This window comes from Trichoderma virens (assembly GCF_000170995.1).
Source record: "Trichoderma virens Gv29-8 chromosome Unknown TRIVIscaffold_4, whole genome shotgun sequence".
Lineage (NCBI taxonomy): Eukaryota > Fungi > Ascomycota > Sordariomycetes > Hypocreales > Hypocreaceae > Trichoderma > Trichoderma virens.
In genome coordinates this window covers 1,106,059-1,133,439 of record NW_014013745.1, presented here as the reverse complement: position 1 = coordinate 1,133,439, position 27,381 = coordinate 1,106,059, and the positions used below count along the sequence as shown (strand labels likewise).

The window sequence follows — 27,381 nt, the reverse complement described above, 5'->3', positions numbered from 1 at the left end:
TAAGACGGGCCTGTAGCTTATTGACGTGCTGACGTGCTTATGAGCCAAGATGTGTGATGGAAGCTGCTAGCTAGTTGTGCTGTGTTGTGCTGTGCTGTGCTGTGCTGTGCGAGTAGCAAAAGGTATGGACGGTATGTAAGCCTATGTAGCTTGTTGCTTGGATGTTGTGTGCAGAAGCAGAGGATGATGAAAGGCAAAGGGTGATGCGATGATGCGATGGTGCGATGAGTGCACGCAAGACAAGACAGGACAGGACAGGCAACAGATCAAACGATGGGAAACCAAGGCCTTGCAACTCGCTGTGCCTTGACAAGATGAGAGACGAGACGAGACGAGATGAGATGAGATGGAAGCAAAAGATCAACAGCCCGTATCCGGGGATGCTGAGGAATTAATACCTGTACCTCCCAGGCACCGCCAAAAGCCACGGCAGGTCGAGGTACCTCTGAGCCTGGCATCGTGGACCTGCCAGGCACGAGTGGAGGCCAATGGGCAGCAGCACGCGTTCAATGTTCCCACGCAAAGTGACGAGTCGCCGGCCGCATGCATTGGCTTTGTCTCAACGGCCCCGACATGAGCTAATGGGCTTGCTCCGAGATTTTGCGGCGGCGCCTTGGTGGCGATCGACACACGGGGCCACGGCCAGGGGGGTAAGAGGGTACCTTAGCAGGTAGAGGGGGGATTATAAAAGGCGTGCGCAAGCCTTGCGGAACTAACTTAGGTACAGCAGTAGTAGCAAATGCGGTACGGAGTAGACAAAAAAGAAAAAATATGCATGAAAAGGCCGAGACAGCAGGCATCAACCATGTGTATCCGTACCTATTCTCTGTATCCAGAATAGAGATCTATTACCAGGCTGCTGAAGATTAGATAGAAGTCAGATCTACGGTATTGACCATATATCCAATGTCTGTTTTGAGCAAGACTGAACGAATATGTACCAATCTACATATTACTTGTACTGTCCAGTCTCGCTTATATTTGTCACTGGCTGCTAAAAATGCGCCGGTTCTGCGGCGCGGTACCTCATCCCATGTATCCAATACCAAGCACCCTGCTGGCCAGCTCGTACTCCGTACTCCGCCCGCGCCGCTGCCTCCGCCAACTTGCGTCCGGCAAGACCCCCAGGCCAAGGTCCATCGCGGTACCCTGCACTGGTGGGGCCACCTTGGGCTTGCACGCAGCGGCGGTACCGGTACCCCATCCAGGACGTTGGGCAGGTCTTTGCGCAAGGGCCCCCCAGGTACTGGTTCCCTTTCGGTTTCCGTTTCGCAAGTACTCCGTACCTGCGACCAAGTCCTTCGCACCCGCAAACGCCGGACGACGATCCTTCAGAGCGCCTCCTCCTTCCAGCGGCCGCCATTGGCCCTCATGGGGGGGTTTCGACAGTGGCAGGGCTGCTATTGTGGCATTTTCTAGCATTTGCAATCCTCTGCGGTACCTTGCTTTTGCACGGAGCACATTCCTAGCAGCTGGTAGCCACGGCGGCGCCCCTTATCGCAACCGTCTCTGGGCTTTGACCCCTGTGAGTAGGTACATGCATTCAAGCTTACGAGTTATCACTCACAAAAAAATTTTTTTTTAAAAAATTTTAAAATTTAAAGAGCAAAAAGGCAACAGGGAAAATGAGCGATCCAGGGGGTGTGACGGGAGAGGGAAGACGGAAAACTTTTTTTTCCAGGCATGCTTAAGCATGACAGGCCATTGACACGAGCTTGTATCAGCCTGTAGCGTTGCTGTAGTACGTAGTGCATCAACTGCGGCTGCGCAAACAGTGGAGAGAGTATGTACTTGTACGTACAGAACTATTTTCTCTTTCTCTCTTTCGTTTCCTTCGTTTCCAGTAATTCCTGGGCGTGGGGCTGCTGGGCGGGACAAACGGCGCAGCTGACGAGACGGGCGAAGCACTGGATGGATCAAAATGGCACAATCCGCTCGCAAAACCGCCTGCTGGGCTGCGCATCCAGCGAGCACGTTTCCAGCGGTGCAAACGCTATATTTGCACCACCCGCGATCCAATCATGGGCTCCGCTGTCCGTGGATTCGGGGCCACGGGGGACTTGAGTCGAAAGGACCGATGGCCCATGGGTTGCATTGATCTTATTACGCAAGTGTGATGCGAACAAAGACGACAAAAAGACAATTCTCTACTCCGTAGTACATAATAATATCTAAATTTTACACAACATGGATTCCATTCTACTGTACTATAGGTACTAAAATTGGCTCTCTCATTAATTCAACTCCCGGTCTCTTTCCACTCTGTTTACCAAGGTACTACTCCGTATTGTATTACTCAGTACCCAGGCAAATACGAGTACAGCATGTCCATCGGCAACCCGGAACTTCCAGGGAACTAACTGTAGGCACGGAGTGAAAACGACGAGACAAAAGAGCGAGCCCATCACGGTGTTTCCAAATGCCCCCGCGGCTCCGTTCGCTCACCTTGATGTCCGTCCATGACGCACCGCAAATGTAATGCCACTCACTCACTGTATTATTACCGCTTTCCTCGCACTCCGAGCGTCGTCATTCTTCCTCGGTCTTCCGAATTCACTGTTCTTCTTGTCATCGTCAACACCAGGCTAAGCATCTACCGTCTCCGTTCCTCTTCCCAACAACCATCAGGGTCCCTGTACCTGTGCCTGTACCTGAACAAGTCCAGTACTGTACTGTGCCTTGACCTCGGCATTCCCCTGACAAGCAAACGCATGAATTCCCCTCCTGCTCCGTTTTGTCGCCGTTGGTCCAATTGAGCGACAGAGTAGCCGAAATGCACTGATGCAGGCCGGCAGGCTTCCAGACATGCAGCTCCACGAACGTGATTCGCCTCGACGTCGAGTCTCACCATGTGTCCTACTATTGTCTGCTAGTTTGGACCGTGATTGATTGCTAGACACTGCGTCCCGCTCTGGGCGATGGTGCTATTGCGACTACAGGTGATACTAACAACTGCTCATCTAAAATCTTGACTCGTTCTGTGGGGTTGCCGCAACTACAGTACAGTACCTATCTCTCAGATCATGCCGCAAACTTTCTCTCCCCAGGTCCGAATGCTCGTGGGCTAACTAACCCGGCCCTCGCTTGCTTCAACTGGCTCCAAAAACCTACTTGTACAAGTACTGTACAGGACTGACACTGAGCTGGTCCCTGGACAGCACGGCAGTGCGATGGAGCTCTTGTCCCGTCTTTGCCAGCCGCAACTCTCGGTGCTCTGCCTGTCAGACTTTGCAGCCCAAGCAAAGGCATATTCTCAATTAGGGCTGACGGGCCACAATATCCGGCTTCCGTCGTCGTGCAATAGCTATTCTTATTTGCTTTCCTTCCCGTCTCTGACACTCCGCTTCTCAACCATCGTACTCGAACTCCGCCCAGGACATAACATGAGCTGTTCCCGAGCCCATTGTCCACTTCCCCCCTCTTGGTTTCCATTCTTCTTCTTCCCTGCCTAGTTGCCCGGCGATATCCACCTACGGCTTGCAGCTTGGTCGGTTGTGGCCATATTCGGCGCCGAACTGGGCGACTCGTTCTCCAGACTCCAGGCTCGTGGGATGGTAGCCAAGGAGCCATATTCGCCTAAGCCGGGTTTCGCTCCATCGGCCCACACACAAGGAGACGAGGAAAACGCAAAAATAAGTTCAGCCGTGCATCGTACCTGGGCCAGGGGAAAAAGAAAACTTTGAAGAATCAAAGGGAAAACATAAAGGCAAAACGTCTGGCTTATTTCTCACCGTGTTCCATCTGCCATTGGTAGCCGCGGTTTTTCGTTTTTCATTCTGTGGAGAACATCCATGCTCCAAACTTTTTCCTTGGCCAGTCGAGAGAATTGCTGGGATTATCCTGACCAATTCAGCCGTCAATTGCCCAATCATTCCACCATACCCTGTGTCAGGAGATGCTCAATGCATGGTCAAGACAGTTGCGAGGCCATTGCGTTTTTTCCCAATTGCCACCATCGCGAATACTACCTCACTATTACGTGTAACCGTGCTAACACTGCTCCCGGTATAAGGCATGTACCTCTACCCCATGCCATCGCACTGTTGGGTGCCATTGTGCAGGCTCGGCTCCATTGTGAGTATCATTATTATGGAGAAGCTGCACAGGCGAAGCTGTCCGTTTCTGCCGGCATACCGCCAGACGGTCAAATTCGCAGCTGGGGGCCGCGGCTCCGTTTCCACGGTCGTGACTGTGTCCCCTTGCCCAGAGATTGCAATTCGAGAGGAGTACCATGCCATTCCCAACACCGCCAATTCCAGCAAACTGTCTTGCCCGCCTTAACAGGGATGCCGGACAGGCTTTCTGCCAATCAAGACGTCACACGCAGTTGAGTGCAAAGTGACTCTGCATTGCTTCCCAACCCCATGCCGCGGAGGCGTTGCTTTGACTTCATCTGGAATAGATGGGGTAACACTTGAAACGGCAAAATAGGACGAATAGAGAAAAGAAGAAGCGGTGGCAGTGACTTGGCATCTGTCTGACTGTGCCAGTATTAGCCGTCGTTGCAATTTGATGCCCGCTTCTAGATGCCGCCCCCGCATCCTGCCTCGGGCTTCAAGGAGTTGATGCAAAAGCAGTGCAGGTTGAGGCCATCAGAAGCATGTCCGTGCTTCACGTTAGCCTGTTATGCGCATATGCATGTCTCAAACAGAGTGTCGACAGCTGTCTAGAGCCATTCGTCTTACCTGAGCTGTGACTTGTATGTGACACGCATACCTCTCAATCCACTTGCTGCGTCCACTCCGTATACGTTGATATAGTAACCTTGCCAAGCTGCTACTGTAATAGCCGTAAAAGAGGATTGACTACCAGTATTACTGCGTATTGCCCTGAGCGGGAGTCGCTTGGTGGAGCCCATCGCGAGCGTCGTATCTGTCAAGCACTCCGGCGGATTTGCCTGCTGTGCTGATACCTCGTATACGGAGCAGTTGTCCTTGTTCTTCTGTTCCTTCTTTTCACTTCCAGAATTGCCAGCGAACACGGCATGCCACGACAGCAGCCTCCCCTCCCTTGCAGGAGTCAAGATGGCAACAGGTAATCTCAGCGGAACGGGGCTAGTTGGCATTTATCCCCGCCGAATGGATCTGCGCGGGATCGGTCCGGACGCTGCCACCCCGTTTGCTAGCAACGCACGAGTAATGCCCCAGCAACGCTCTGCATAAAGGCTCGTCTCCTGACAAGCATCAGCAAGTGGCCGGCAAAGCTGTCCCTTGTCTTCCGCGAACAATGTGCATGGACGGGCATCGATTTGTGCCTGTCTGGTCTGTTCTCCTTATCTGGATCGAGTTTTGCCATGGACCGGAGCATTAGGGCTTAGGCTTCAGGGTTCTCACAATATTTTTGAAATTAATAACTCAATTGTGCTTGGCCTCCCTTGCGGAGACAAGAGGGCATCGTTTTTGGCGTTGAGTCGTTGAGGGGATTTCCTAGACAGAGGCCGGCATTACCCACCATGATGGGAATGGTTGCGAATATAAGGGGGGATTTACTGATACTCCTATATATGTAGATGTGAAATTTGGATAAAGGGGTATGTAAACATGGATTGTCTATCTATGTAGGTTCTACCAATGCTGCAAAGATAAGAGCATGAAGATGGCTCAACATCTAATAAACGACATCCCCGATAAGCTCTCCACCTAATTTGCCAATATGGCTTGTGGCGGTCCAAGTCTAACTCATTCTCCGCATCCCTACGGAGTACAGATATCGAGTTTCCTCCCCCCTGAGCGAGATCGGAGCACTCATAGTATCTACACGGTGTTCCCAATAATTGCATTCCAGTGTTCAATCGTTTGCTCCTCCTCTAGGGGTTGATGCTTCCCAAGCCGTAGTCAACTCATATCAGAATACTCAATATGAACGTCCGTTTTACTTCTAAAATTAAAGTCTTCTCGCTCGTATATGAAGTTGAAACTCATAAATAGCATGTATCAAGCTGTAATTTAGCGCCGTTATATACTCCGTAGATCTCGAAACGCTCATGATCAATAGATTCATGTATATCACCGAGCCAAGGGGGGCCTCTGAAGATTGGTCTCGTTGAGTTTCGCAATCCATTCGTCAAGCGGCAGATCAAAAGATGGCAAGCCTGAAGAGCCGACGGCTACAGATTTGCTTATTGTAGCTGTATCTGTTCCATCGACAAGCCAAGAATCGGCGTCTTGTGCGGCAATTGAGTGATAGTCCACTGCGATGCACTCACCCAACTCCATATCTGGAGGGCATCGTGTCTCCAAAGGGGGGGCTACCCGAAGAGCGCTCAGTAGCGATGTTTCGTACAAATGCGTGAGTCGTTGGATACCTTCGTTTGGCTTCAGGGATCTCGTTACAATCGGCCTAGACACATGCCATTCTTTCCAGATGGTTCTCACGGCCCCAAGATGGCCCAGGACTGTCATGTACGATTCGTACATGTCGTAGGCCTGATCTGTAGGTACTCGACTCTGTTCACTGAGATATAATAGGGGAAGCGAGCGCAGAGAATCACTCGAGAGAGTGTGGTTCTCATCAATGCCCGTCAGTAGCTGTAATAGCAATTGTCGATCGTGAACGGCGTATAAGCCGCCTTCCCCTGGGCTTCCTAGATGTTGGGCGAATATCCTAAGCGTTTCAGCGATGTCGCCTGATGACGCAGTATGCCGCTCCCACATACGGTTCACGAAACCTCTGTGCAGCCATTCAGATGTAGCTCCAGTAATTCCTGCTGCCGCGGAAAGTCGAAGTGCCAGTCCAGTCAAAGCAGGGGGAAGAGTTGCACCGTAAGATGAGAGTCTTGCAGCCAGGTTCCCGATGAAACTCAGTACTTCCAGATGGACAGCCGCTCTTTCTGTATCCTTGTCTAAGACATTTAAACAGGCGTTGCGTATTTCCTTCGCGATGTCCACTGCGTCTTTCGATTGGTCGGTAGCCCCTATTGTCTTGGAGAAATAGGTCTTGGCTATCTCTCCAGAACCCAGAGCATGAAACACAAGTCGACGGATACCCGCGATGGACGTTTGGCTCTGAAGAGCGGCTGCCAACTGAGACGGTGATAGCGGCTGCTCGCTTCGATTTGTTATGGAGCGCTTGAGACTCTTGTACCGCAACAACATCCACTCTAGAAGGACTTGGTCATCCTGCATGGCATGTGGAGGGATTCCATTTTCCCGGCAGAGTGTCTCAAGAAGCCTAGCATCTTGCTGCAGTGAGAGTCTACCGAGGGTAGAGGGTGCTTCCAAAGTCGCCGTACTCAGTTCAATCTGGTCGACGGTTCTTGGTGGGCAACGAAGGGCTGCAGATAGAATATCATGTGAATTAAGTCTCCAGATGTTTGCCGGATTAGACAGAATATCATCAGCTTTTCGCCGTGACTCGGCAATCTGCTCTCGCAGCTGCTTCAACTGATGCTGGGCCTCGAGTCTCTTCGGGTTGACGTCCCATTTCCTCTCCTGTCGCACCTCATCAGCCTCGTCTGCCTGGCGGACGAAGCGACTTCCGTCGGCGTCAAGGTCCAACAATAGATCCGGCATCTCGAAGAAGTCATCTCGCATGGGAATTGACTCAGGCGACTTCGGTGGCCGCTTGTTGGATATTGTGTAATAGACCTCGTTGTTCTTGTCGATTCTCCGCACGAAGGTCTTGCAACGCTTTTGATTACGCGCCACAGTCTGATGAGCTGAGCTTGTGAGCCGAAGCGTCCAAGGCCATCTTGAGCGTATCATGTTGAGTGAGGTTTCAATGGGTGTCGATACTCCATAAGCCTGAGGTTTTCCAAGATTTTCCTCTGCTTTTGAGTGTTTTGAGATGAGAGCAAATTATGGTAGCATCGCTCTGCCGATGAAGAGGTACATACATGTACTGCTCACGCGAGCCAAACTACAGCGTCTTCCGAGGTACCTATTTTACCCCAGATTCCACTAATCCTCAGCGGATAATACCCACTGGATCTCCCACTAACGAAACGCTCTGTCCAGGCTGAATTGCTTCCACTGCGCGTTGCCGGAAGCGCAGCCACGTAAATCCGAAATTTAGCCCACTCAAACCTTCGAGAGCAAAGGCGACCCAAAGGTTTGTTTGAACAAAACGATATCCCCGTTGTCGCGGAAACTATCGCTCTCACCTAGGCTACATCTTTGCAGCGAGTGCTTCGAGCTAGATTTCAATTCTGTCATCAAACAATCATCAATCAAAGCAACAAGCAGATCAACAAGTTCATCCAGAAATGGCGCCGCCAGCGAAGAAGAGACGCACCAGGGGTGACGCTGTTGCCGTCGCAGCAGAGCAAGCTCAAGAGCCAAAGGTCGAGGAGCCAAAGGCTGAGGAATCAAAAGCCGAAGAGTCAAATATCGAAGAATCACAGCCCGTCGAAACAGCCCCCGAACCGACCGCAGCAGAGAATGAACCGGATGCTGCAGCTAAAGCGCAAGACCGCATGGCTCGATTCAAAGCTCTCCAGGCCCGTGCCAAGAAATCATCAGAAACCAACTTCAAGGAGGCAACTCTGGAATCACAGCGTCTCTCTACGAACCCCAGCGAACTCACTGCTCTGCATCGGAGACATGCAATCGCATCCCACAAGCTGCTCAAGGCAGACACTGAAGAGGCTGGCGAAGACTTTGAGCGCAAACGGGCGTGGGACTGGACCATAGACGAGAGCGAAAAATGGGATAAGCGTATGAAGAAGAAGGGGGCGCATCGCGACAACAACGCCTTTCAGGATTACCATCAAGAAGCCAACAAGTCCTACAAGAGGCAGCTGCGCAACATCAATACCGACCTGGAAAAATACGAGAAGCAGAAGATGGCTGCCATCGAAAAGGCTGCGGCATCTGGTGGCCTGGACATTGTCGAGACGGAGGATGGCGAGCTCATTGCCGTGGATAAAGACGGCACCTTTTACTCGACTGCCGACTCGACATCTTTTACACAAAACAAACCCGATAAAGAAGCTATTGATCGTTTGGTCAAGGATCTTCAGCGTGCAGAAGATGTCCGCCTCAAGAAGAGAAAGGAACGGATGGCGCAGAATGGCGAAGACGGAGATGTCACATACATCAACGAGAAGAACAAGCAGTTCAACCAGAAGCTGTCACGTTTCTATAATAAATACACGGCGGAGATTAGAGACAGTTTTGAGCGCGGGACGATGATTTGAAACGCCGGTTGGGGGATATGGACACTGTTATTGAAATTTTTTATGAGGCGCTGATTGGGGATATGGACTCTATGGTTGAATTTCATGAGGGGAGTTTTCCCTCTCCTGCTTCAGGATCAATCCGCACATATAGACGTACAGAACTTTACTTTTAATGATACATGAACTTTTCGTTTACAGCATTGTCTTCCTCCAACCCTTTGACGCAAGCTCCTCAATCTGCTCCGGCTCCACGGGACCCTTTGTTGTCTCGTCTGCAAGCGCCTCAACCACGGCTTCGGCAACTGTATCGACTTGAAGGGGCTTGGTTCCAGCAGCGCCCATGAAGCCCTTGAGGACGCCCCCTGTCAGGGTGTTGAACAAGGCTCCTGCACCGGTCGCCGCGGCGAGGCCCATTGTGATCTTGCGTGAGCTGTCGTACATGAAAGGTGGCCGCATGAAGATGCCGCGCATCTGAGGGTAGTTGGTGGCGATAGATATCTCTGCCTCTCGCTTGGTGGAAATGTATCGATGAGGCAGAACCGGTGCCCCAGCCGCGGCAGAGATGAAGCAAAATGCACTGGCGTTCTCGGCAGCGGCATGTCTGGCTAGTGAAATGGCACTATCACGGTTCATGACTTCGTACGACATCTGGTCCTTGGGGTTGGAAGGCTTGATCGTGTCTTCGGGCTTGTTATGTATAGGGTCAATGCCTCGATCTCGTACAGTAGCGAACGCCTTTTGGAGCCCCGTGATGGGGGATTCTCGGCCAGAAATGACGCCCTTGTAGTCTGCCTCCAAGAGAATCCCCATGCTGTGAACAACATAATCGGAGCCTTTGAGCAAGGGTGCATAGGTTAAAGGCTCGAGGATGTTGGCCCGCTCCCATGAGACCTTATGAGCCCATGGAGGGGGCGTTGCACTTGATGTGACAGAGTCCCATCGAGGTTCTCCAGAGCGGCTTTTTAAATGTGACATGTACATGTGAGCAATCGTATTCATGAAGAGCGGCTTTTTGGTGGATGTTTGTTGCTCATAATGAGAGCAATGAGATGAGATGTGTAATTTTGAATGGCCTACCTGACTGATGTCACGTCCCAGCCCCGAGCTACGGCATATTTGCAGATTCGTGACCCCAAGAAGCCGTTGCCTCCACAGACGATGAGCTTCTTAGCTGCCGCTGCCATGGCCGAAATTGAGTGAGATGGTGGATTATAACTAGGGGGTTGTTTATAGAGACGGCAGATGGAAATGAGTAATTGGATTGACAAACAAAATTGACGCTTAATTGGTGATGCGAGATAGAATTCAAGGGGCTGTGAGCTCTGAGGAGGAATCAGGCCATGAGGTAAGTCGATGAAATCATGCACCTAGCTAAGCAAGAGCTTAATAGTGCATATAAGGCTGAGGAACTCTACTGCTGAAGCTTGGGCGATACGTGTTTTTGATTGGCTATTAAAGAGTGGGCCCCCGATGACATATCTGCAAGGCTGAAAAGTGCTGTGCATTTCTCGACTTGCTCTTCCTTTTTTTTCCCACCATCGACGCGACTCAACTTTGGCTGGTTCAGAGCTCGACATTTCACAACAGCAGCATGGCGCCGTCGAACCAATTCGGAAAGCGTGTCAAGTTGACACAGGTCCGACGGCCTTTTGTCGTTGGCAGCACGGCGCTTCCCTTTTCAGAGTCGAATCCACGGCCGCCTGGAGCGCCTGACAATCATACGCACTCATGGCAGGTGTTTGTACGGGGGATGGAGGATACGGATATTACATATTGGCTGCGGCGCGTACAGTTTAAGCTACACGAGTCAATCCCAAATTACGTTCGGAGTAAGCATTGCCTCCCCTCTGCGTGATGATGGTTTCCGGGACGGCGCGTGCTAACTGTTGGGCAGTGGTTGAAGGAGAACCCGGCAAGCCGTTCGTCGTCAACGAAACAGGATGGGGAGAGTTTGATATCACGATAAAGTTGTATTACGTCAACGACTCGGGCGAGAAGCCGCAGACGCTGTATCATTATCTGCGTCTCCATCCCTACGGTAGGACCGAAGATGAGAAGCAGTCCATGCTGGCGTCAAACGGCGAGGTCCGGGCTTGGAGTTATGAAGAGCAGTTGTTCAACGAGCCGTACGAAGCGTTTTACCAGATCCTCACCTCTGGCGCCGTCCCCAAGGGATGGAAGCAAGCCGGCGGAAGCGGAAAGGGCAAGGGTAAAGGGAAGAACCGCGCACCGCCGCCACTCCCTGCCCCGGAGAGCGGAGATGTTTGGGAACGAACGGCCATGATACCAAACACAAACCGGCCCGGCCAGCCGTTTAGTCGGGAGACGGAGGCCGCCGAGATCAAGAAGCTCTCGGACGCGCAGCAAAAGACGGACCAGATGGCCAAGCAGCTTCTCGCCGAGCTGAAGAAGAAGGAAGAGCAGCTGGCCCAGCTCAAGGCCGAGAACGCGGCAGCAGCGGCGAAGACTTCATAGAAAGGAGGAACGCCATCAATGCCGCGGCCGCAACGGAAAAAGAAGCGCCCCCGCCGAGATTCGTGATTCGTGGTCCCGACGGAAGCAGAGGAGGAAGTCCGTGGATCAGCAACAGCTCTCATCATGCACTATGCATCTCTGGATCAGAAACCCCGCCCTTGTTTCGCACAGGGTTGAGAAGCGTGGCAGCAGCCGGTGTTTCAAGCAGGATGCCATCACCAGAAAGTGTGCTCTCCCTTTTGCTTTCGTTGGTCTATAGGCTGCCAGCGCATCGGGCCACTTTTTTTTTTCCGCACTTGTTTTTGGCAATCGATTTTCAAGCAGCAAAAGCAGGATCTTGGCGGGCGAGCAACGTTTGCCGCAGGCCGCAGCAGACGGCCGCATGAATGAGGGGGAGGGGACGAGAGCCAAGAGCCATGATTCGGACGCGATTGTCAGCCCGAGTCCCCCGCCGTATTTGACTGAGCTTTGGCACATCGCCACTCGGCGAGATTATTGGCTGTGGTCATGGCTACAGAAGATTGGCTATTGGAGCTTATACAAGGCATCTACTCATCTACCAGTACTGGAGAGTGCAGACTAATCTACTCGACCCTTCGATCAAATTCTAGCTATGTACACGAAGGGTTGGAGACGAAGAGAGGGGAGGGGGGTATGTGGAAGGAAGATGCAATGGAAACGACGCACTATTACCGTTGCTACCGCTTAGCTGCATTGGCCTCAAAGTCCATCTCTTGACGGTAGCACTGGACGAAGGGAGAGAAGAAGAAAAAGCATCAAATGGTTGGACGACGGCGATGACACATGCTTCCCCACTGCTTGGAGACCTGCCCTTGTTTGTGGTAGCTGCATAAACTTAGGGTAACAAGACTCCATATATATGAGAGATATAAATGCTGGCCTTGGCATGGCATACCAAGCAGGCAAGTAGCAAAACAAAAACAGTAAAAGAAAAAGAAGCAAAAATAGATGAAATAAAATATCCAGTTACCTTAATAGCAGGTGGTATCGTCGCTGTGCATTTTCTACTTGCTTCTTGTATGTACCTATATTTACAAGTGGTAGTATTCTAGTATTTGCGCATACTACTACTAGGTAGGTATCTATCATTGGCATGTTAGTAGCCGCCAAGGTGGGATGCTAGCAAGCTACAAGATCACACACAACGGGCTGAATCTGTGCACACCCTCTTTGACGCCGAATCTGATCATGTGAACTGAAAAATATCGTTGCTGCTGCCCCCTACATATAAATACGCACAGCCGAGAAATGCGGTGAAAAAGAAAAAAAAGAGCCTGATGCAAACACCACCATCGACTTACACTCGCATGATAAGGCAGTCGAAAAAACGGAGAAGAGCACATCATCGTCATCACAAGCAGAAACGAGCACATATGCGAGTGATACATATGGGGACGGGACCCCAGTGTCAGCTTTGCTGTAGTAATCATTCTCTGCAGATTGGAGTTGTGTCTGTCTGTTTATATCTCGATCCCGATCCGCTCCCGATCCAATATCCAATAAAAGTACACGATAATAGTACACAAATTCGTGACGTACTAATAATACACCGCACCCTTTCTTTTGTATTCCCAAGGGAAGAAGAGAAGAGAGGCAAATGGAAAGACATCTCTAGTAATACAATGCCTTGTGAACGCTCAACGCTCAAAAAAACAAAAGAGAAAATGCACATCATGAGCATTTGCCGCGGAGGTGGTGCAAACACCACGCACCATGAAATGAAAACCCGCCCTATCCCCCACATTGCCAATAAATCCCGACCCGAACTTCATACTCCGTAGTCTTTGACGTATTAAAACAACACACGCCGGGGGTGGCAATTGCAAATGGGGGTTGGCGCGGCTAATGAACCAGACGAAGTGAAAAAAAAAAAAAAAGAAAAAAGAGGCACGCATCATCCATCGTACACGTCTGCTTGCAGACGGCTCCATAAAAAAAAAGGGACGGCAGACCACTCAAAAAACATGGAAAGTGAACTCTTTTGGACCCATTCGTCTTGTTCAAGTGCATATCCGGGTATCAAATCATGCAACCAAAAAACACCATCCTGACCCCACCCGGTATTAATCCTAGCCAATCTTTTCTGCTCTCCTGCTTGCTTCTGCTTTTTGAATCCTGCCTGCCCTCTTTGTCCCGAGTGTACGTGATTTGTGATGCGTGCCCTGCATTCCCTGTGGCCCTTCCCTCCATAAAACGCCGAGATATAAGATACCCATGTTTGTGTGTACGTGCATGTATATATGTATACATATTCATACTTTAGTAGTAGAAACAGCACAATGCCATCGAACAAAGGAAAAAAACAAAGGAAAGAAATATCAAGTCTAATCCAATCTGTGCATCCGTAGCGCGGGGACAGTTAGAACAGGCTTTGTAGGGAGCGAATAGTGGTGGGGTGGCAAGCTCAAGCTCATGTCTTCTCCATGCCCTTCACTCAGCTCGGCTCCGGGTTGGTTTAACGGGACAGAGGCGACTGAGGCGATGCCTCGTATGCTGGGGGCGGGGCGTCCTCAGACTCATCCCACTTGCCCCGTTGCTGGGACCGCTTCTCGTCATAGACGCGGCGTGCGATTTCGCTTGCCATTTTCATGACCCAGTCTTGGTCCAGAAGATCAGGCGATGACTGGGCCTTGGCGCTTGGTGTCTCCCGAGGGCTGCCTTTTTCGGGAGTCGCCTTACGGCTGTTGGCCGTAGCGTCGGCCAGCATCTTCAAATCTTTCAGCGCGGACGTGAGCTCCTCCAATGTGAGAGAGTTCTCGCCCATGTCGTTCATGAGAGTCTGCGGGTGGAAATGATCGCCGGTGAAGGGATCATCCTGCAGCTCATCTTCCTCAGGTATCGAGTTGTCGAATAAGGGCTCCGAGAGGGGAATGTTGACCGAGGCCGGTGTTAGGGTTCCGGCTTCGGATTGGTTGTCTGGAGTGACGGCTTCCGACTTGGTCTTTCTGAGATTGACCACGCGGTTCTTCTTCTTGCGGCCTGGCCTTGATCGAACATTGCTGCCAACGCCCAAGCCCGTGGAGGCATTGACGCTTGCAAAGGAAGGCCGCGATGATATCGAGCCGTGCAGGGTGCTTCCCGTATCGGAAAATGTATATGTAGTGCCTGTGACGCCAGCGTGTGAATTTGTCCTGACTCGGTTCGGGGACGAAACAGTCGGAGTGGCGACATCAGCGCGGTCGGCGCAGCCTGACCAAGCTCGGAATACCACGTCCCTTATACCGGGGGTAAACAGAGACAGGGTCCGATGCGAATCGGTTAGCGCAGCGAGACGTAGCAGATTCTTCTGGGAGAAGAGCGACTGTGTCTCGCCTCCACCATTCAGAGAGATTTCTGAGATGGCGCTTGGGTCCAGCACGTTGCCATTAGCATCAACAGGGTCCAGAGGTGGGCTTGACAGCGGGTTCACCCCCTCCTCATCCGTCTCCTCTTTGGGGGTTTCCACGCCCTTATTGGCCTGATCGGGACACCACAATTGCAAAGACAAGCGATGAATAATCGCTGGCAGCTCGTCCATCATCAAGTTTCGTAATTGCTGCTCAATGGTGCGCTGCAGATAGTCCCGCACGAATTGGATCGAATCAAAGGTCGAAGAGACCTTGAGAGACTCGAGTGGGTCATTGCGAAACACCAGGGTCAGTCCCTTTTGTTTCGAGAAGACTAGGATAATGAAGGCCGATAGCTTGATATCGGACAGGGTAATTGAGAGGGGAATCGTGAGGCCCGAGGCTGCGGCCAGTGGCTGTGGGGATGTGAATTCTGGTTTTGAGAAGAGATAAGTATTGAGGGGATTGGCCTGCGATTCATCGTGTTAGCCAACCAATTGCTCCATTGCTCCGGATATGCAAAGCTGCCTCAACCCCGCCACACAAAGCGAAATAGAAGAAAAAATATGAAATCTGAAGAAAAAATAGCAATTCATGCAGGGAGCCAGATAACATGCATGAGCATTGAAAACCAGAATAAAGCCAGGCCCAGTTCCAGAGTGAGGGATTGCTGCGGCTGGTTTTGTGTGTGATGCGTAAAGAGCTAAGCGATCGACGGCAATGCCGGCGATGGCGAATTGCATCCCGGCAGCGCGACATGTCGAAGCTCACTGCCCAGCTAGCCAGACACTTATCCAGCTCATTGCCACAACTTCAATGAATTGGCTACCGCCCTCGCCAACCATAACCGAAAATAAAAAACGCAGCGCGATTCAGATACGTTGTTGTGGTGGCGCGATTCATGAGTGCCTCGGGCATTATCGGGTTTCCGGCGCGGCGCGAGGGAGCTCCATGAAAAAAGAACAAAAAAAAAAAAATTTACGGGGATAGCCTCCCAAAGACTGCTAAACGTACCTGAACCCGCGTCTTGAGCGTCAAATAGGCGTCTCCAGAGTAGGTCATTTTGAAAATGCCTCGAAATCTATCTTCTGCCAGGTCGCCGATTTCCAGGATTTCCAGGTCGGGCGGGACGGTGCCCAGGTTGAATTCGCTGACGAGGATGTCATCGACGATGATGGGGGGCTTGGGCGATTTGTTCAGGGCCTTTGTGAGCAGATCTCGTGCACGCGAGTAAAACTCGGCGTCAGCCGTCAAAGGCGACCAGTTGAAGTTGAACGCCATGTTGAAATGGCAATTATAATCTCGAGACCATGTGCAAGGCGATGGCCGTCAAGGGCCTTGAGGCAGCTTTTCCTTCTGAGGGTGGGGGATCGATCGTGGAAGACGCTTGGGGCTTGTAAGCAGGGGTTTGTCTGCAGCAGTAGCGATGTGGTTCGATAAAAGAGGCGAGAGGATTAACGGTTGGAAGCTTTGGAAGAGTAGGCTGCAAAAAGAAGAATCAGGATGGAAGAGTATAAGCCAAGGTAGCGCGGGAGGTGGGAGGAGCAAGATCGTGGAGATGACGGTATTAAGAGTTGGAAGAGCTGAGGCCCAAGATTCGGAGAAGCTGCGTAGCGAAGCACAGCACATAAAGTGGGCGCCAGAAATTTTCACCAGCTAGGAGCTCGGTATGGCGCGGACGCACGGATGGTGCGGTAGGCGCTTCAGGCCGCTGAAACAACCCGCTAGACCGTCGACCAGTGGGGCGCTGTAGGCGGGTTCGTCCGCGGGCTCTGGATGTAAATCCACCACAGGTGTAAGTGCAGTGCGGGCGGCACTGTGCAGAATATGTCGCGAGCCGGGCTTCCATCTGCCCACTCTGGAGACACAGGATGCAACAAGACGGCAAACGCAATCAGCAATGACTGCACGCTTACTGGTAGGTATTGATATGCAGGCCTAAGTGTATGCAGTCCCAGAACGAACCAGCGGCAGCGTTAGCCGAATTGGACGGCGCATGTCTCCTGATCGCGAGCACTTGCTTTTTGCTTCTTTCATCATCAGCTGACGGCCAAACCTATCGATCGGCTGCCCGGAATTTACTGCAGCAGCTCCCCCTCGTATACTGTACATGCCCAGTGCGCGAATGGATGGCCAAGATCTGCATCTGCAACAGCTGGCAAATTAGGGTGCATTTGAGGGGGGGCGAGTGTCGAACACTGGGTGGCAAGAATTGAGGCCCTCCTTACAGCTAGCAAGACAGGAGCTCACGCGGACGATGCGAGGAGACGCGTAGAACGTCTTTTCTCGTCAGCCCTTACGTCCAAAACCAATCAATGCCAATGTTTCCGTGAAGACGCGCTTTTGAGTTTTACAAGCTGCATAAGGAGACGAAACGAGCTAATATTAGCATTGCTGCTTAATGTCGGCTAAGTTGTCCAAACTCGGCATTAGAGGAGACCAGCCGGGAGATACAGGTAGAGGTCGGAGTAGGACGCAAGGCACTTTTCGGGACGAAAATCATGCGCTATCCCCGATGCTCGCACTGTACAAACAGTCCACCAGACATCATATTCCACAAAAGGCTGGGGAGGGAAGAGAGTGATTGGCCGAGCTTGGCAATTAAGCATCTTGAGGATATTTTCCTGGCTGGCCTCGGTACTATCTCTAGGTACTCGGGGCAAATACCCTGTATCTTCAGATCTGGAAGAAGGGCGATAGTGGCTGATACCAATACATCCAATCATTTGAGGCTGCACCACCAGAGAGTAGTAGCAGGCAGAAAAATTACAGCTGCGATAATTTAGTTCCACGCATATCTAACCAAGGTAGGTGACCCAATCAATGCTTCGTTACCTCGCCTACTCCGCACAGGAACGCTTGGGAATCACCAGGGTGTTGGTTTGGCTACTCCCAAAACGAAAAGAAGACGACCCAGAAGAAAAGAAGATGGAGAAGCCACTAAGAGATGCGGAGCATTAATTTGGGCAGGTAAACTGGTTGGAGGCCCGACCACGGAGGCCAGGTACTTAAAGCAAGTACTTGCATGGACTGGTAGCACAGCAGAAACAGCTTGCTGACGTTTCTATGGGGAATGTGTCCTGCATCTCGACGTTATCTTCATGCCACATGCGGGGATCCAAGGCATCTTTGAGTGCATGTGGCTGGCCCCCTAATGACATCACAGGGACCGTAAATCCGGGGCAAGGGGGTTGCCGTTTAATATCCATTAGCGACAGTACAGAAGATAGGTGCGTATTTTCTGGCCCAAAGAACGTACATAGTACAGTGGGTAGGTATGTTGCCTTTTTGCGTTGACAGTTACAAAACCCCGTCATCACTCTCTCAGGAGATGCTGGACAGTCTCTGCTGAGGCGCATGGCGGCAAGATAGAGGCGAGACGAAAGGAAGCGCCTCCCGAGGCTGCGTTGGTGCCCTGTGATGCGCCGCAGCCGAGTCATACATGCATACATGTACACGGTCAGGCGCACACTGATCTTGGTACAACGGCACCACTAACGACTAGCACCTTGTGCGCATAAAGCCAAAAGCGGCATTCTGAAGGAGTGCAGCTATATGTAGCATCAGCCCACCATGTCTAGCATCGTGACATGTGGTGGTGGCATTCGCGATCCGGGCGCCATGACAGGTCGAGGCAGCAGAGGAGGAAGCGGTTCGTGTCAGGATCTTGGGCGGGGGAGGGGAGGCCGCATGGACGTCCCAGCATCCAACCGCCATGGCCAGAAGCCCGATCAGCCTCTCTTCTACTCCGTACGTATCTAGTAAGCAGTCTGGTGCTTCAGCCCTGCCCAGCTGTGTAGGCTGTAAGCTGCCAAGCTGCGTGGACATGGCGGCTGTGATTGGAAGATGGTGCTTCTAGCAACAACCACCACCGTGCTCTCGGTTCTGCCGTTGCCCGGAAGAGCCCAGCGTGTGCTGCGGAGCCAAGGGGGGAAATGCACGTCACTGGATGCGACTTCAGCTGCGCTCTGCCAAGTCGGCACAAAAGGCCCAATATTATTATGTCTGCCCAGTGATATGATGCTTTGCCCTCGTTTCCTGCGAGGGGTCTGAGTGACTGAGCCTTTTGGACGCCACCTCCAGACATGCAAAGGGGGGGAGATGCCTCGTACAGTCCACCGTTTGCCATCATGATCATCACGATGCTCCGTTTGGGCCGTGTCTTGCACAAGTACACGTAGACGTTGCGACATTCTGTACGTCCAGCTCGCAGGGGTCGTATGGCAATAGTACATAATTCTGTTCGTACTAGTGTCTGCCTTATTAGCAGCTATTCCGATCCCAGTTGGCAGATTCGCAGCTCAGATCACAGGCTGGCCGCGCCACGCCCGCTCACACTACAGTATGCCGACGACCTGAACACACTACCGCCCTCCCTTGCCTCGCTCCTACGAATACTCCTACGTCCTACGACTGACTGTCTGGTATATTTACTTCCGTCTCCCTACATACGTGTGCTTGTGCCTGTAACTCGTGCTAAAAGGTGCGCCGTAATAAGTCGATGATTGGCAGCCCGTCCTAATAAACTGGCTATAGCGGGCGGCCTCGATCCGTCACTTCTTTAAACTTTAAATCTATCGACAAGCCACTTCTCGTCTCCCCCTTTCTCCCTTCGACCCAACCAACATCTCCTGCAAAATCTCTGTCGACTGTCCTCCTTCGCCAACCTAATACGACAGCTAATTTCCAAGCAAGGAGAACTCCGCTGCTTCAGCTCTCCACTCTTAGCGGTTTAATTCAACATCGGATCCCGGGCAAGAAAAGAAAGGACAAAGAAAAAAAACCAACAGCCAAGGGGAAAACAGACCTAACAGACGTTATACGCAAGTTATACTACGGCCTGCACATCGAAACCCACCTACGGCGATATCGCTTTTCCCTGTCTCACCTTTTAACGCTCCCTTCGACTGCTATACCTAATCTACCAACTCGCATGCCTCTCGACCGCTGGCCCGGCCTCTGTGCTCCCTGAGACGTGCGGCTACAGCGCTATCACACCCCCCGACTCAGTGCCTTGCAGCCCTTGCAGCAGGGCCTGCAGGACGGGGCCCGCGACTGTCCCAATCATGGAGGCGCAGACCTTCTTGCAGCTGCCACCCCATCTTGTTGAAGATTCGGCCTCCAATCACGGCTCCTCCGTTGCCGGCGACTGCTTCGACGACGACTTCCTTTCCGATGCTGGCAGAGAATCGCCCTCCAATGCCGACTCGCTGGCTGAGGACTCTGACGATGAGGCTGTCGCAGTCAGCTCGGCGGACATGGCCCGGTTGCGGGCCATGAGCTATGACCGCTCGCGCGACCTCAGCTGCGATTGCGACGACGACAAGAAACACAACGCCAACGACAACTGCGACCAAACCCGGACTCGACCGCGGACTGGACAACGCCCTCAGCTTCGAATCCAAGACGTCGATCTGGATATGGGCGACAACGACAACGCGTATCACCCTCTAGTCAGCATCTTGCCACGAGGCACAAAGCCCGTCAGGCTGGTTGGCGAAGGCGCCGCCAATGCCGTCTTCGAGATCAAAGTGCCCCCAGGCAGCCGCGTCGGTGCGCAGTTCCAAGGTACGTTAGGTCTGTCCTGTCTCCGGGGAGGCGGGAATCGCTCGACGAATGGCCCTGATGGCCAAAGAACCCCACAAACCTGCATTGCGAAAGCATCGAGGCACCCATTCGCCTACGCTAAGATGTGGTTACACAAGCCCGGTGCGGAACTGCTGTTTGCTAACTCGCGCCCTCTTCTCATAGGCAAACTCCTGAGGGTGGCCAAAGCCCCGTCTCTTGGCCGCGCTCCAACTCCCTCCGACTATTACCTCCGCCAACAGGAATTCTTCGTCCATGATATCCAGCCGCACCTCGGCGAACATGCCGTGTCTCAGGAGCTGGTGGTGCTGCACAAGTCCGGCATTGTGGACGATCTCAACGCCATGCTTCGGGATATGAACCACCTACGCAAGCCTAAATTTCAAAACTCTTTCATTGGCCACGCCTCTTGGGGCTTTCTTGTGGAGGACATGCGGCCCAACGGTGAGTAACGCAGCCACATGCTTACTTTCAACGTCTTGCGACCTGGTGCTAACAACTCTACCAAAGGCGACGATGGTTCTATCCTTATCGAGTTCAAACCCAAATGGCTTCTTCAGTCACCCAGCGCCCCTAAAACTGCCATCAGATGCAGGCAATGTGCCCTGGAACTTCGCAACTATCTAAAAACGCCTGGCGCCAAGTCTCCGCGCCCTGAAAGGAGACCCTGTCCGATTGCGCTTGCAAATCGCGACTGTCCTCAGCAAGTCGCGTCACCTTTCCGAATTGCTCCGCAACTCTCCGACCTACAGGACGACAAACGTCTCCAGACTATTCTTGATAAAATTATCCACCACAAGGCAATCCGAAAGCTGAGGGACTGCCAAAAGAGCCTCGATCACTCCGGGCCCTTGCTACCCCCCACCAACTTGGATTTTGTCGTCGCCATGACGTTGCGCGACTGTACGTGCTTCGCATTAATTCCTTCTGGCGACGGCGAGGAAATCAAACTTCGGTTTGGCGACTTCGACTTTAAAGACCCCCAGAAGAAATTCAACCACTGGCGCGGCACGGAACAAGACCTCATCGAAGGCGGTTTCTATACTGCCGACTGGGTTGTTTGCGGTGATTCATACTATCACCCGCCGTCACTGTGCTCGCTAGAGTGGTCAGGGGACCCTCGTACGGGAGACGCAGTCATTCTTCTTATGGAAGAGAATACCACGAAACATAATAGGCACTCTAACTGCCAAAATAATGACTTTCCTTCTTCTGCGAAGACCGGGAAAACGGTATACAGGCATACGGCGGATCTTGCGGCACTACACAAGGGCCTGGAGCCCTTTAAAAGAGAAATAGAAGGCGCACTATCGGATTCTATTTATAACAACCCCCTGAGATGCGATCCCAGATGAGGACGACGAATCTTGTACTATGAAAATATAATCGGTCTGGGTCTTTTTTGGTGGGCGGGTTACTTTATCCTTTCCCCTTTTCTTTTTTCTTTTTCTCTCTTTGTCTTGTCCCCAGAACTTGCATTGGAACTTTCAAAAAGGGGCGTCAAAAGGCTATCAAGGTAGGGGGGAATGCATCCTGGAGGACGCAGCGAATGGGTCATGGGAAGTGCTAGGATAAGCCGCATGGAACACAGAACGGCGGCACTTTGGTCTTACTGGGTTTATAAAATACTATTATTGCCGGTATATATTTCTTTCAGCTGTACTTGCGATAGATTAGATGGCTTTATATTCTTTTTAATTGAATTGCCTTAAAGATCTATAATTAAGTACCACACAAGTCCCAATTACAATAACGCCTTTACAATGACCAGTGAACCGATGATTAAATGTCAGATATCGTGAAACTCAATAAACTTCCTGATGCAAGACCAGCTACCAGGCACAGGCCCATGAATCCGCCAGTAGCCTCTCGCTCATTGTCTTCAACCCACTCTCCCGAAGCAATCATGAAGCTCGATCCAACCCATCCGTTAGTCAAGCCAAAGACAAGTTGAACGATGAAAAGATAGAAGAAGTCGCTCGGGACGATGGCTCCCCGGCCGTTGATGTTACAGAGGAGGTAGAGCGGGAGAAGCGCAATTCTAGCCACGGCCAGCGCAAAGAGCAGAACCGGTCTGTGGGAAAGCGAAAAGGGTAGGCTGGTGGCGATGCGGCCGAGGAGATCGCCAATGTTCCAGAAGAGGAAGCCGACGGGGATGAAGACGGCCGGCTGGAAGAGGAGTCCGCCGTCCTTGTGCACGGAAAGGATCTTGACGGTGAAGACGGGGAAGAACATGGTGACGGCAAAGACCAGGGCCACACCAAAGGCGAGCCAGCGGAGCTTCTTGAGGAGGTGGAGCAGGGAGACGACCTTGCGGGTGGCGCGCTCTGCCTCTTCGATGCTGGCCATGGAGGAGGCGAGGTGCTCTGTGAGACGGTCGGCCACCAGGCGGTTGTGTCGGCGGACGAGGGGGATGATGGCCACGAGGGTCGCCAGGGAGATGACGACGGCGGCGAGGAAGTAGTAGAAGGCGGATGATTCCCCAGCGCCCTCGCCGGAAGCTGTGTTTTCCTTGCTGGGGGGGAAGAGCAGCACGGAGACGACTTGCGCGATGGAAGGCAAGACACCGGCCACGCCCTGGCCTACCATGAGGGCCTGCATGTACTCCGATCGACCAAAGCCGGCAGCGAAGGCGAACGCGCCGTTTTGCATCAGGCCCGCGGCCCAAGAGGTACAGGCCACCATGGTGAGCACAAAGGCCAGGTACTGGCGCGGCGAGGCATCGAGGAAGACGGCCGTGGAGCCCGTGAGGAGGCCGAAGATGACGGTGTTGATGACGAGGGCGAGGTTGATGCGGAAGGGGTACGAGGCGGAGTGCTGGATGTGGGAGAGGATGAGGGCGGAGACGAGGTTCGTGAGCGTCGAGACGGTGAGGATGGTGGACTGGAAGTTTGCTTCGATCCAGGAGTCGCCGGCGAAGCGGGCGGCGAAGTACGGGGCGGCGGCGAGGAACATGTTCCTTATGAGAAGGACAAATACATTAGCATTTTTTTTTTTTTTTTGCCCTATACATTTTCACGTTGGGAGGAAAGACGCGGGAGTTTCGTTCGTGCTTACCAGGCCCAGAGCATGGCCATGCCGAGGAAGCAAAAGATGGCATATTCGATCCGCGAAAAGGGCACCTCGTTGCCGTCCTCGTCGTCTCCTCCTAGCAGCGCCGAATCTTCGTGCGTGGCTGCTGCGTTATCCTCCATATCCGCCAATGACGTGTATTCCGGCCTCGAAGCCATCTTTTCTGACAGGTTCCGCTACTTGTGAGCAGAAGTTTCTTTCGATTTTGAGCCCCTTGGCGATGACGATCCCGGGGGAAGGTCGTTATCGGAGTGTTTGGCGTCACTCGGTTTTAGCTCTGTACCTATCTTTGTATCGAGTACCTTAGGTGCTAGTAGTCGGCGACCCTTTTTGTGTGTTTCTGCTTCTTCGGGTCTCGGTGTGGGAGATTGAGGAGGGACTTGGGTGTATTCCCTCAGGCCTGTCTATCCAGGCATTGGCGGGTCGGTCGCGTGAGCTGTAGCAAACTCGTGACGTTGGTAACGGAGGATTCGAGGCGTTGACGTCTGAGGAAGCATGTAAGCTGGGCGGCCGCTAGGGACGGACTTGGTCAGGCGGAGGGTACCGCTAAGGCTGCTGAGGCTGCAGGGCGGTTTAGTGTCGATGGAGCCTGGGGTAGCAGGTACCTAGCCATTACATAAGACACACGTCGGGCTTGGTGGATTGTGAGGTACTCGAGAGTACTGCTTCATGGGAAATGCAGCTCGCCTCCAATGGCGACAGCCTTACTCTCTCAGTCCGTGTAAATGACTGGGATTTTGTCACCAACCGGCTATTTTTTAATATAATTAAACAAATGTCATTCATCTAGAGTTCAAAGTGACAGCACATTGTCTAAAACATCTACGCCACCGTGGGACAAGGCTTGGGCTTGTGATACTGCCAGCGGCAACTACTTCAATATATAGATGTACACGGTAATAACGTCACACAAGGTAGCCGTGATCTAATACAAACTTGATGAAATAAATCAATCCAGTCCTCTCTAAGCATATTTTCATAGGCCTAGTAAGCTCCTTATGAGCATAGACTAGAGTGCTTCAGAGGGCCGAGCTACAAGCCTCCACGTGATGGAGACTTGATGCAATGCATGTTTGTCATGCATGGTTGCCACATGCAAAATATCCAAATCTCGTTGCAGGTATTCTGAGCGTCGTCTGCAGCAATAATATCACCAAGGAACAGTTATATGCTTGGTTAATGCCCTTGCTAAACGCCGAGCAGCCACTCAACTCAAGGTGCTATACCGGTAGATTGCAATCTCGAGTCTAGAATGACAACATTAGGGAGAATCGAATGAAAAATCAAACTCCCTGCTAGCTACTAGGTTTCTTGAGACCGCCTGCCAATGTCCCGGTTACACATATCGTAAAAGGTGGACATATCGAACATGAAGTAAATAATAAAGAACAAATGTGAGCACAGAACAGGTAACGACATTCACCACTCCGCCGGTCCAAGATTCAGCGAATCAGACTCCCAAACGCCACGCCTCGCATTCCCCTCGCTAGGGATGCCATAGTGTCTCTCTGGGGGAAACCCCTTATCCGAGAACAATATCCACTTGGTCTCTTACTTGTGCATTCCAAGCCTTGAGCAAAATATGCCCAATGCCCCTTCTGTAGCAAACACTGCCAATTCTCTCAACCCAGAGTACGTTGACAAAATCCAGTATGCCGTCCGCATCTTTGTTCTCTTCGAATCGCTCCGGCGTGAATATGAAGGAGCCCTTGCGCTCTATTCCTGTGCTAATGGCGATGAACTCGAGTTTTTCGCCTCCGTCATAGTTGGACGTCTGGACGCCGATCCACGCGTCGTGGGCTCGAAATTCGCCGATCCATTTACCAGACTTGCTCCAAATGTTTCCGATGCCAAGCTGAGGATTTGAATGGTCTTTGGGTGCCATGGTATCGGCAAGATCGACGTCAAAGAGGCCAGCAGCCGTTTTGAAAGACAAGAGCGGTCCCGGGAAGGTCTGCTCTGCGGTTGTTGGCGCGTGCTGCCCATCTTTTGGAGGGTCTATAACTGGCACAGGATACTTGAAAATGGTATCACGGTCGCTCTCATGTTTGAAAGACGGTCCACTTCTTGACCAACCACGGGGCAATTGTATTCCAGCATTTTTGCGGGACCGGAGATCTCGATATCTCAGCCCATTGTTGTTCACGGTAACTGTGGAAGCTCTGTCTGTAAGATTCCAGGTGACAGTGGGTTTTATCCTGAAAGTTTGCATGGATTGAAACCGTTTAGAGTTGGGTCCTACTTTTGTCGGGCTTGTCTCTTCGACGTAATCAGCCGCAGCTTTCCATAAAACCAAGTCAACAGGCACACCATCAAACCACCAACCCATCCAAGACCAAGATGGAAGAAAGGGGGCCCGCGGTGGTGCCCTCCGTCGTATTGATGCCTGTGGGCGCCAAAGCAGAGCAACGTCGAGGAACATGAGCGGCATGCCATACATGAAGCCGTCTGAAAATGTACGTGAGAGCATGGAAGTGATGCCCGAGAATGCTCTCAAAGTGTCCTCGACGTTTGTCACCCTCCTTGCGCTATAGTCGGCTGCGATGCGAGCGTATTCGTCCAGGTCAGGCCATGGGGGATGTTGATAACCAAGAATGGCAGAAGAGAGGCGGTTAATACACTCATTCCGGCTACTGCCTCGTAGCTTCGGCATGATATTCAAGGAGCTTTTCTGCCAAAGTTCGCAGTGACACTCCCATGTCACTGCATCCTGAAAGAAGAAAACAGTGCGGCGCGAGTAGAGAAGCTCTTGCAAGGTCCAACCGCGAGTGTTCCACTTGGACTGCCGCAGCAGTTCGTTGTGATCCTTGCTGCTGCCACCAGCCTTAGAGTCGCGCTGGCGCCTTGGACTAATGGGTAGAAGACCGGTATAGAGGTCGCCATAAGCTGCGGCGATTGTGAGATACGAATTCGCAAAGATGTAGGGCATGTGTCGAATGTGGTTGTCCTTGTCCACCTCGTCGTCTTGGACAACGCATAGCTGATCAACCCACAGGTAGCGGAAGCCCAGTTTCCTTGCCAGATACATGGCGTCGAGAATAGTTTCGGGAATGTCCACCTCTGGGAGGCCCGACTGAAACGCTTCAATATTGGACTTGAGCAGCTGCACCACGACATTGGGGCCTCCTCGACGCGGATTCAGCGGGCCCCAGACATAGCTCAAGGCAAGATAGCGATCTGTCGGCTTGGCCTTGACCAAGCATCGCTCAACAGAGTCGACGAGATAGACAGGGCGCCAGGTGGTGGTGTCAGGCTCATCGCCGCCGCAGTGGTGGTTATGCTGGCCATTGCATGTATCCAGCCACGATCGAATGCGCGCCATGGGCGACGACTTATCGGCGACGGAAGAGCGCCTCTTCTCAGGGGGCGGCGGCGGCGGCTCATTTCTGGCTCTCTCCTTGTTCTCTCTGTTCTCCCTGTTTTGCGCGCGCACTTGGTTGAGAGAGCCCAGCAAACGGCCTGCGATGCTCAGGCGTCTCGCGGGTGGTGGCGCATGGCCATGATGCGGTTCTGCAGCAGAGACAGGGGCTGGCGCATAAGATTGAGCACGATTGTGAGCATGAGGACGAGCTCGGGGAGGAGCTGGAGCTGGCGGCGGTGACTCGCTGCCCGACGACGACCAGTCGCTCTCGGGCTCGGGCTCTCCTCGCATTGTGTATGGATGGTGTTTGAGTGTTGTTGTGCCGAGATGAGTAGCGCTAATCTTGTGTGTATGCAGCTACTGGTGATGGCATGAACTGCAGCGAAACTGAGATGAGATGAGATGCGCCAAGATGAAGTGAA

At 52.3% G+C, this 27,381-nt stretch overlaps 10 protein-coding genes across 10 annotated transcripts; 4 read left to right on the top strand and 6 right to left on the bottom strand.

Moving 5' to 3' along the window:
- Positions 1–1,000: 1,000 nt before the first annotated feature.
- TRIVIDRAFT_61358 (uncharacterized protein) lies at positions 1,001–2,064 on the top strand (the record flags this gene model as incomplete). The annotated part of the gene is made up of 3 exons (XM_014103299.1): positions 1,001–1,525; positions 1,701–1,741; positions 1,845–2,064. 3 exons carry the CDS (start codon positions 1,001–1,003, stop codon positions 2,062–2,064), a joined length of 786 nt encoding a protein of 261 aa, XP_013958774.1.
- A 3,941-nt stretch (positions 2,065–6,005) lies between these two features.
- Positions 6,006–7,703, bottom strand: TRIVIDRAFT_61357 (uncharacterized protein; the record flags this gene model as incomplete). The annotated part of the gene is made up of 1 exon (XM_014103298.1): positions 6,006–7,703. The coding sequence occupies one exon, from the start codon at positions 7,701–7,703 to the stop codon at positions 6,006–6,008; it is 1,698 nt and encodes a 565-aa protein (XP_013958773.1).
- Positions 7,704–8,081: 378 nt separating this feature from the next.
- TRIVIDRAFT_215623 (uncharacterized protein) lies at positions 8,082–9,312 on the top strand (the record flags this gene model as incomplete). Its single annotated transcript, XM_014103297.1, has 1 exon — positions 8,082–9,312. The coding sequence occupies one exon, from the start codon at positions 8,204–8,206 to the stop codon at positions 9,134–9,136; it is 933 nt and encodes a 310-aa protein (XP_013958772.1).
- On the bottom strand, positions 9,311–10,848 carry TRIVIDRAFT_189863 (uncharacterized protein; the record flags this gene model as incomplete). Its single annotated transcript, XM_014103296.1, has 3 exons — positions 9,311–10,076; positions 10,196–10,295; positions 10,845–10,848. The coding sequence occupies 3 exons, from the start codon at positions 10,846–10,848 to the stop codon at positions 9,311–9,313; spliced, it is 870 nt and encodes a 289-aa protein (XP_013958771.1).
- A 1,179-nt stretch (positions 10,849–12,027) lies between these two features.
- TRIVIDRAFT_61353 (uncharacterized protein) lies at positions 12,028–12,923 on the bottom strand (the record flags this gene model as incomplete). Its single annotated transcript, XM_014103295.1, has 6 exons — positions 12,028–12,104; positions 12,281–12,420; positions 12,585–12,639; positions 12,680–12,696; positions 12,758–12,835; positions 12,916–12,923. 6 exons carry the CDS (start codon positions 12,921–12,923, stop codon positions 12,028–12,030), a joined length of 375 nt encoding a protein of 124 aa, XP_013958770.1.
- A 669-nt stretch (positions 12,924–13,592) lies between these two features.
- TRIVIDRAFT_71904 (uncharacterized protein) lies at positions 13,593–16,414 on the bottom strand (the record flags this gene model as incomplete). The annotated part of the gene is made up of 2 exons (XM_014103294.1): positions 13,593–15,410; positions 15,955–16,414. The coding sequence occupies 2 exons, from the start codon at positions 16,219–16,221 to the stop codon at positions 14,070–14,072; spliced, it is 1,608 nt and encodes a 535-aa protein (XP_013958769.1).
- A 2,099-nt stretch (positions 16,415–18,513) lies between these two features.
- Positions 18,514–19,357, top strand: TRIVIDRAFT_199169 (uncharacterized protein; the record flags this gene model as incomplete). Its single annotated transcript, XM_014103293.1, has 2 exons — positions 18,514–18,690; positions 19,208–19,357. The coding sequence occupies 2 exons, from the start codon at positions 18,514–18,516 to the stop codon at positions 19,355–19,357; spliced, it is 327 nt and encodes a 108-aa protein (XP_013958768.1).
- A 649-nt stretch (positions 19,358–20,006) lies between these two features.
- On the top strand, positions 20,007–22,921 carry TRIVIDRAFT_208534 (uncharacterized protein; the record flags this gene model as incomplete). Its single annotated transcript, XM_014103292.1, has 3 exons — positions 20,007–20,508; positions 20,692–20,970; positions 21,037–22,921. 3 exons carry the CDS (start codon positions 20,007–20,009, stop codon positions 21,879–21,881), a joined length of 1,626 nt encoding a protein of 541 aa, XP_013958767.1.
- TRIVIDRAFT_30675 (uncharacterized protein) lies at positions 22,309–23,720 on the bottom strand (the record flags this gene model as incomplete). The annotated part of the gene is made up of 2 exons (XM_014103291.1): positions 22,309–23,485; positions 23,584–23,720. The coding sequence occupies 2 exons, from the start codon at positions 23,718–23,720 to the stop codon at positions 22,309–22,311; spliced, it is 1,314 nt and encodes a 437-aa protein (XP_013958766.1).
- Positions 23,721–24,960: 1,240 nt separating this feature from the next.
- TRIVIDRAFT_168433 (uncharacterized protein) lies at positions 24,961–27,085 on the bottom strand (the record flags this gene model as incomplete). The annotated part of the gene is made up of 1 exon (XM_014103290.1): positions 24,961–27,085. The coding sequence occupies one exon, from the start codon at positions 26,918–26,920 to the stop codon at positions 25,121–25,123; it is 1,800 nt and encodes a 599-aa protein (XP_013958765.1).
- Between the last annotated feature and the right edge of the window lie 296 nt (positions 27,086–27,381).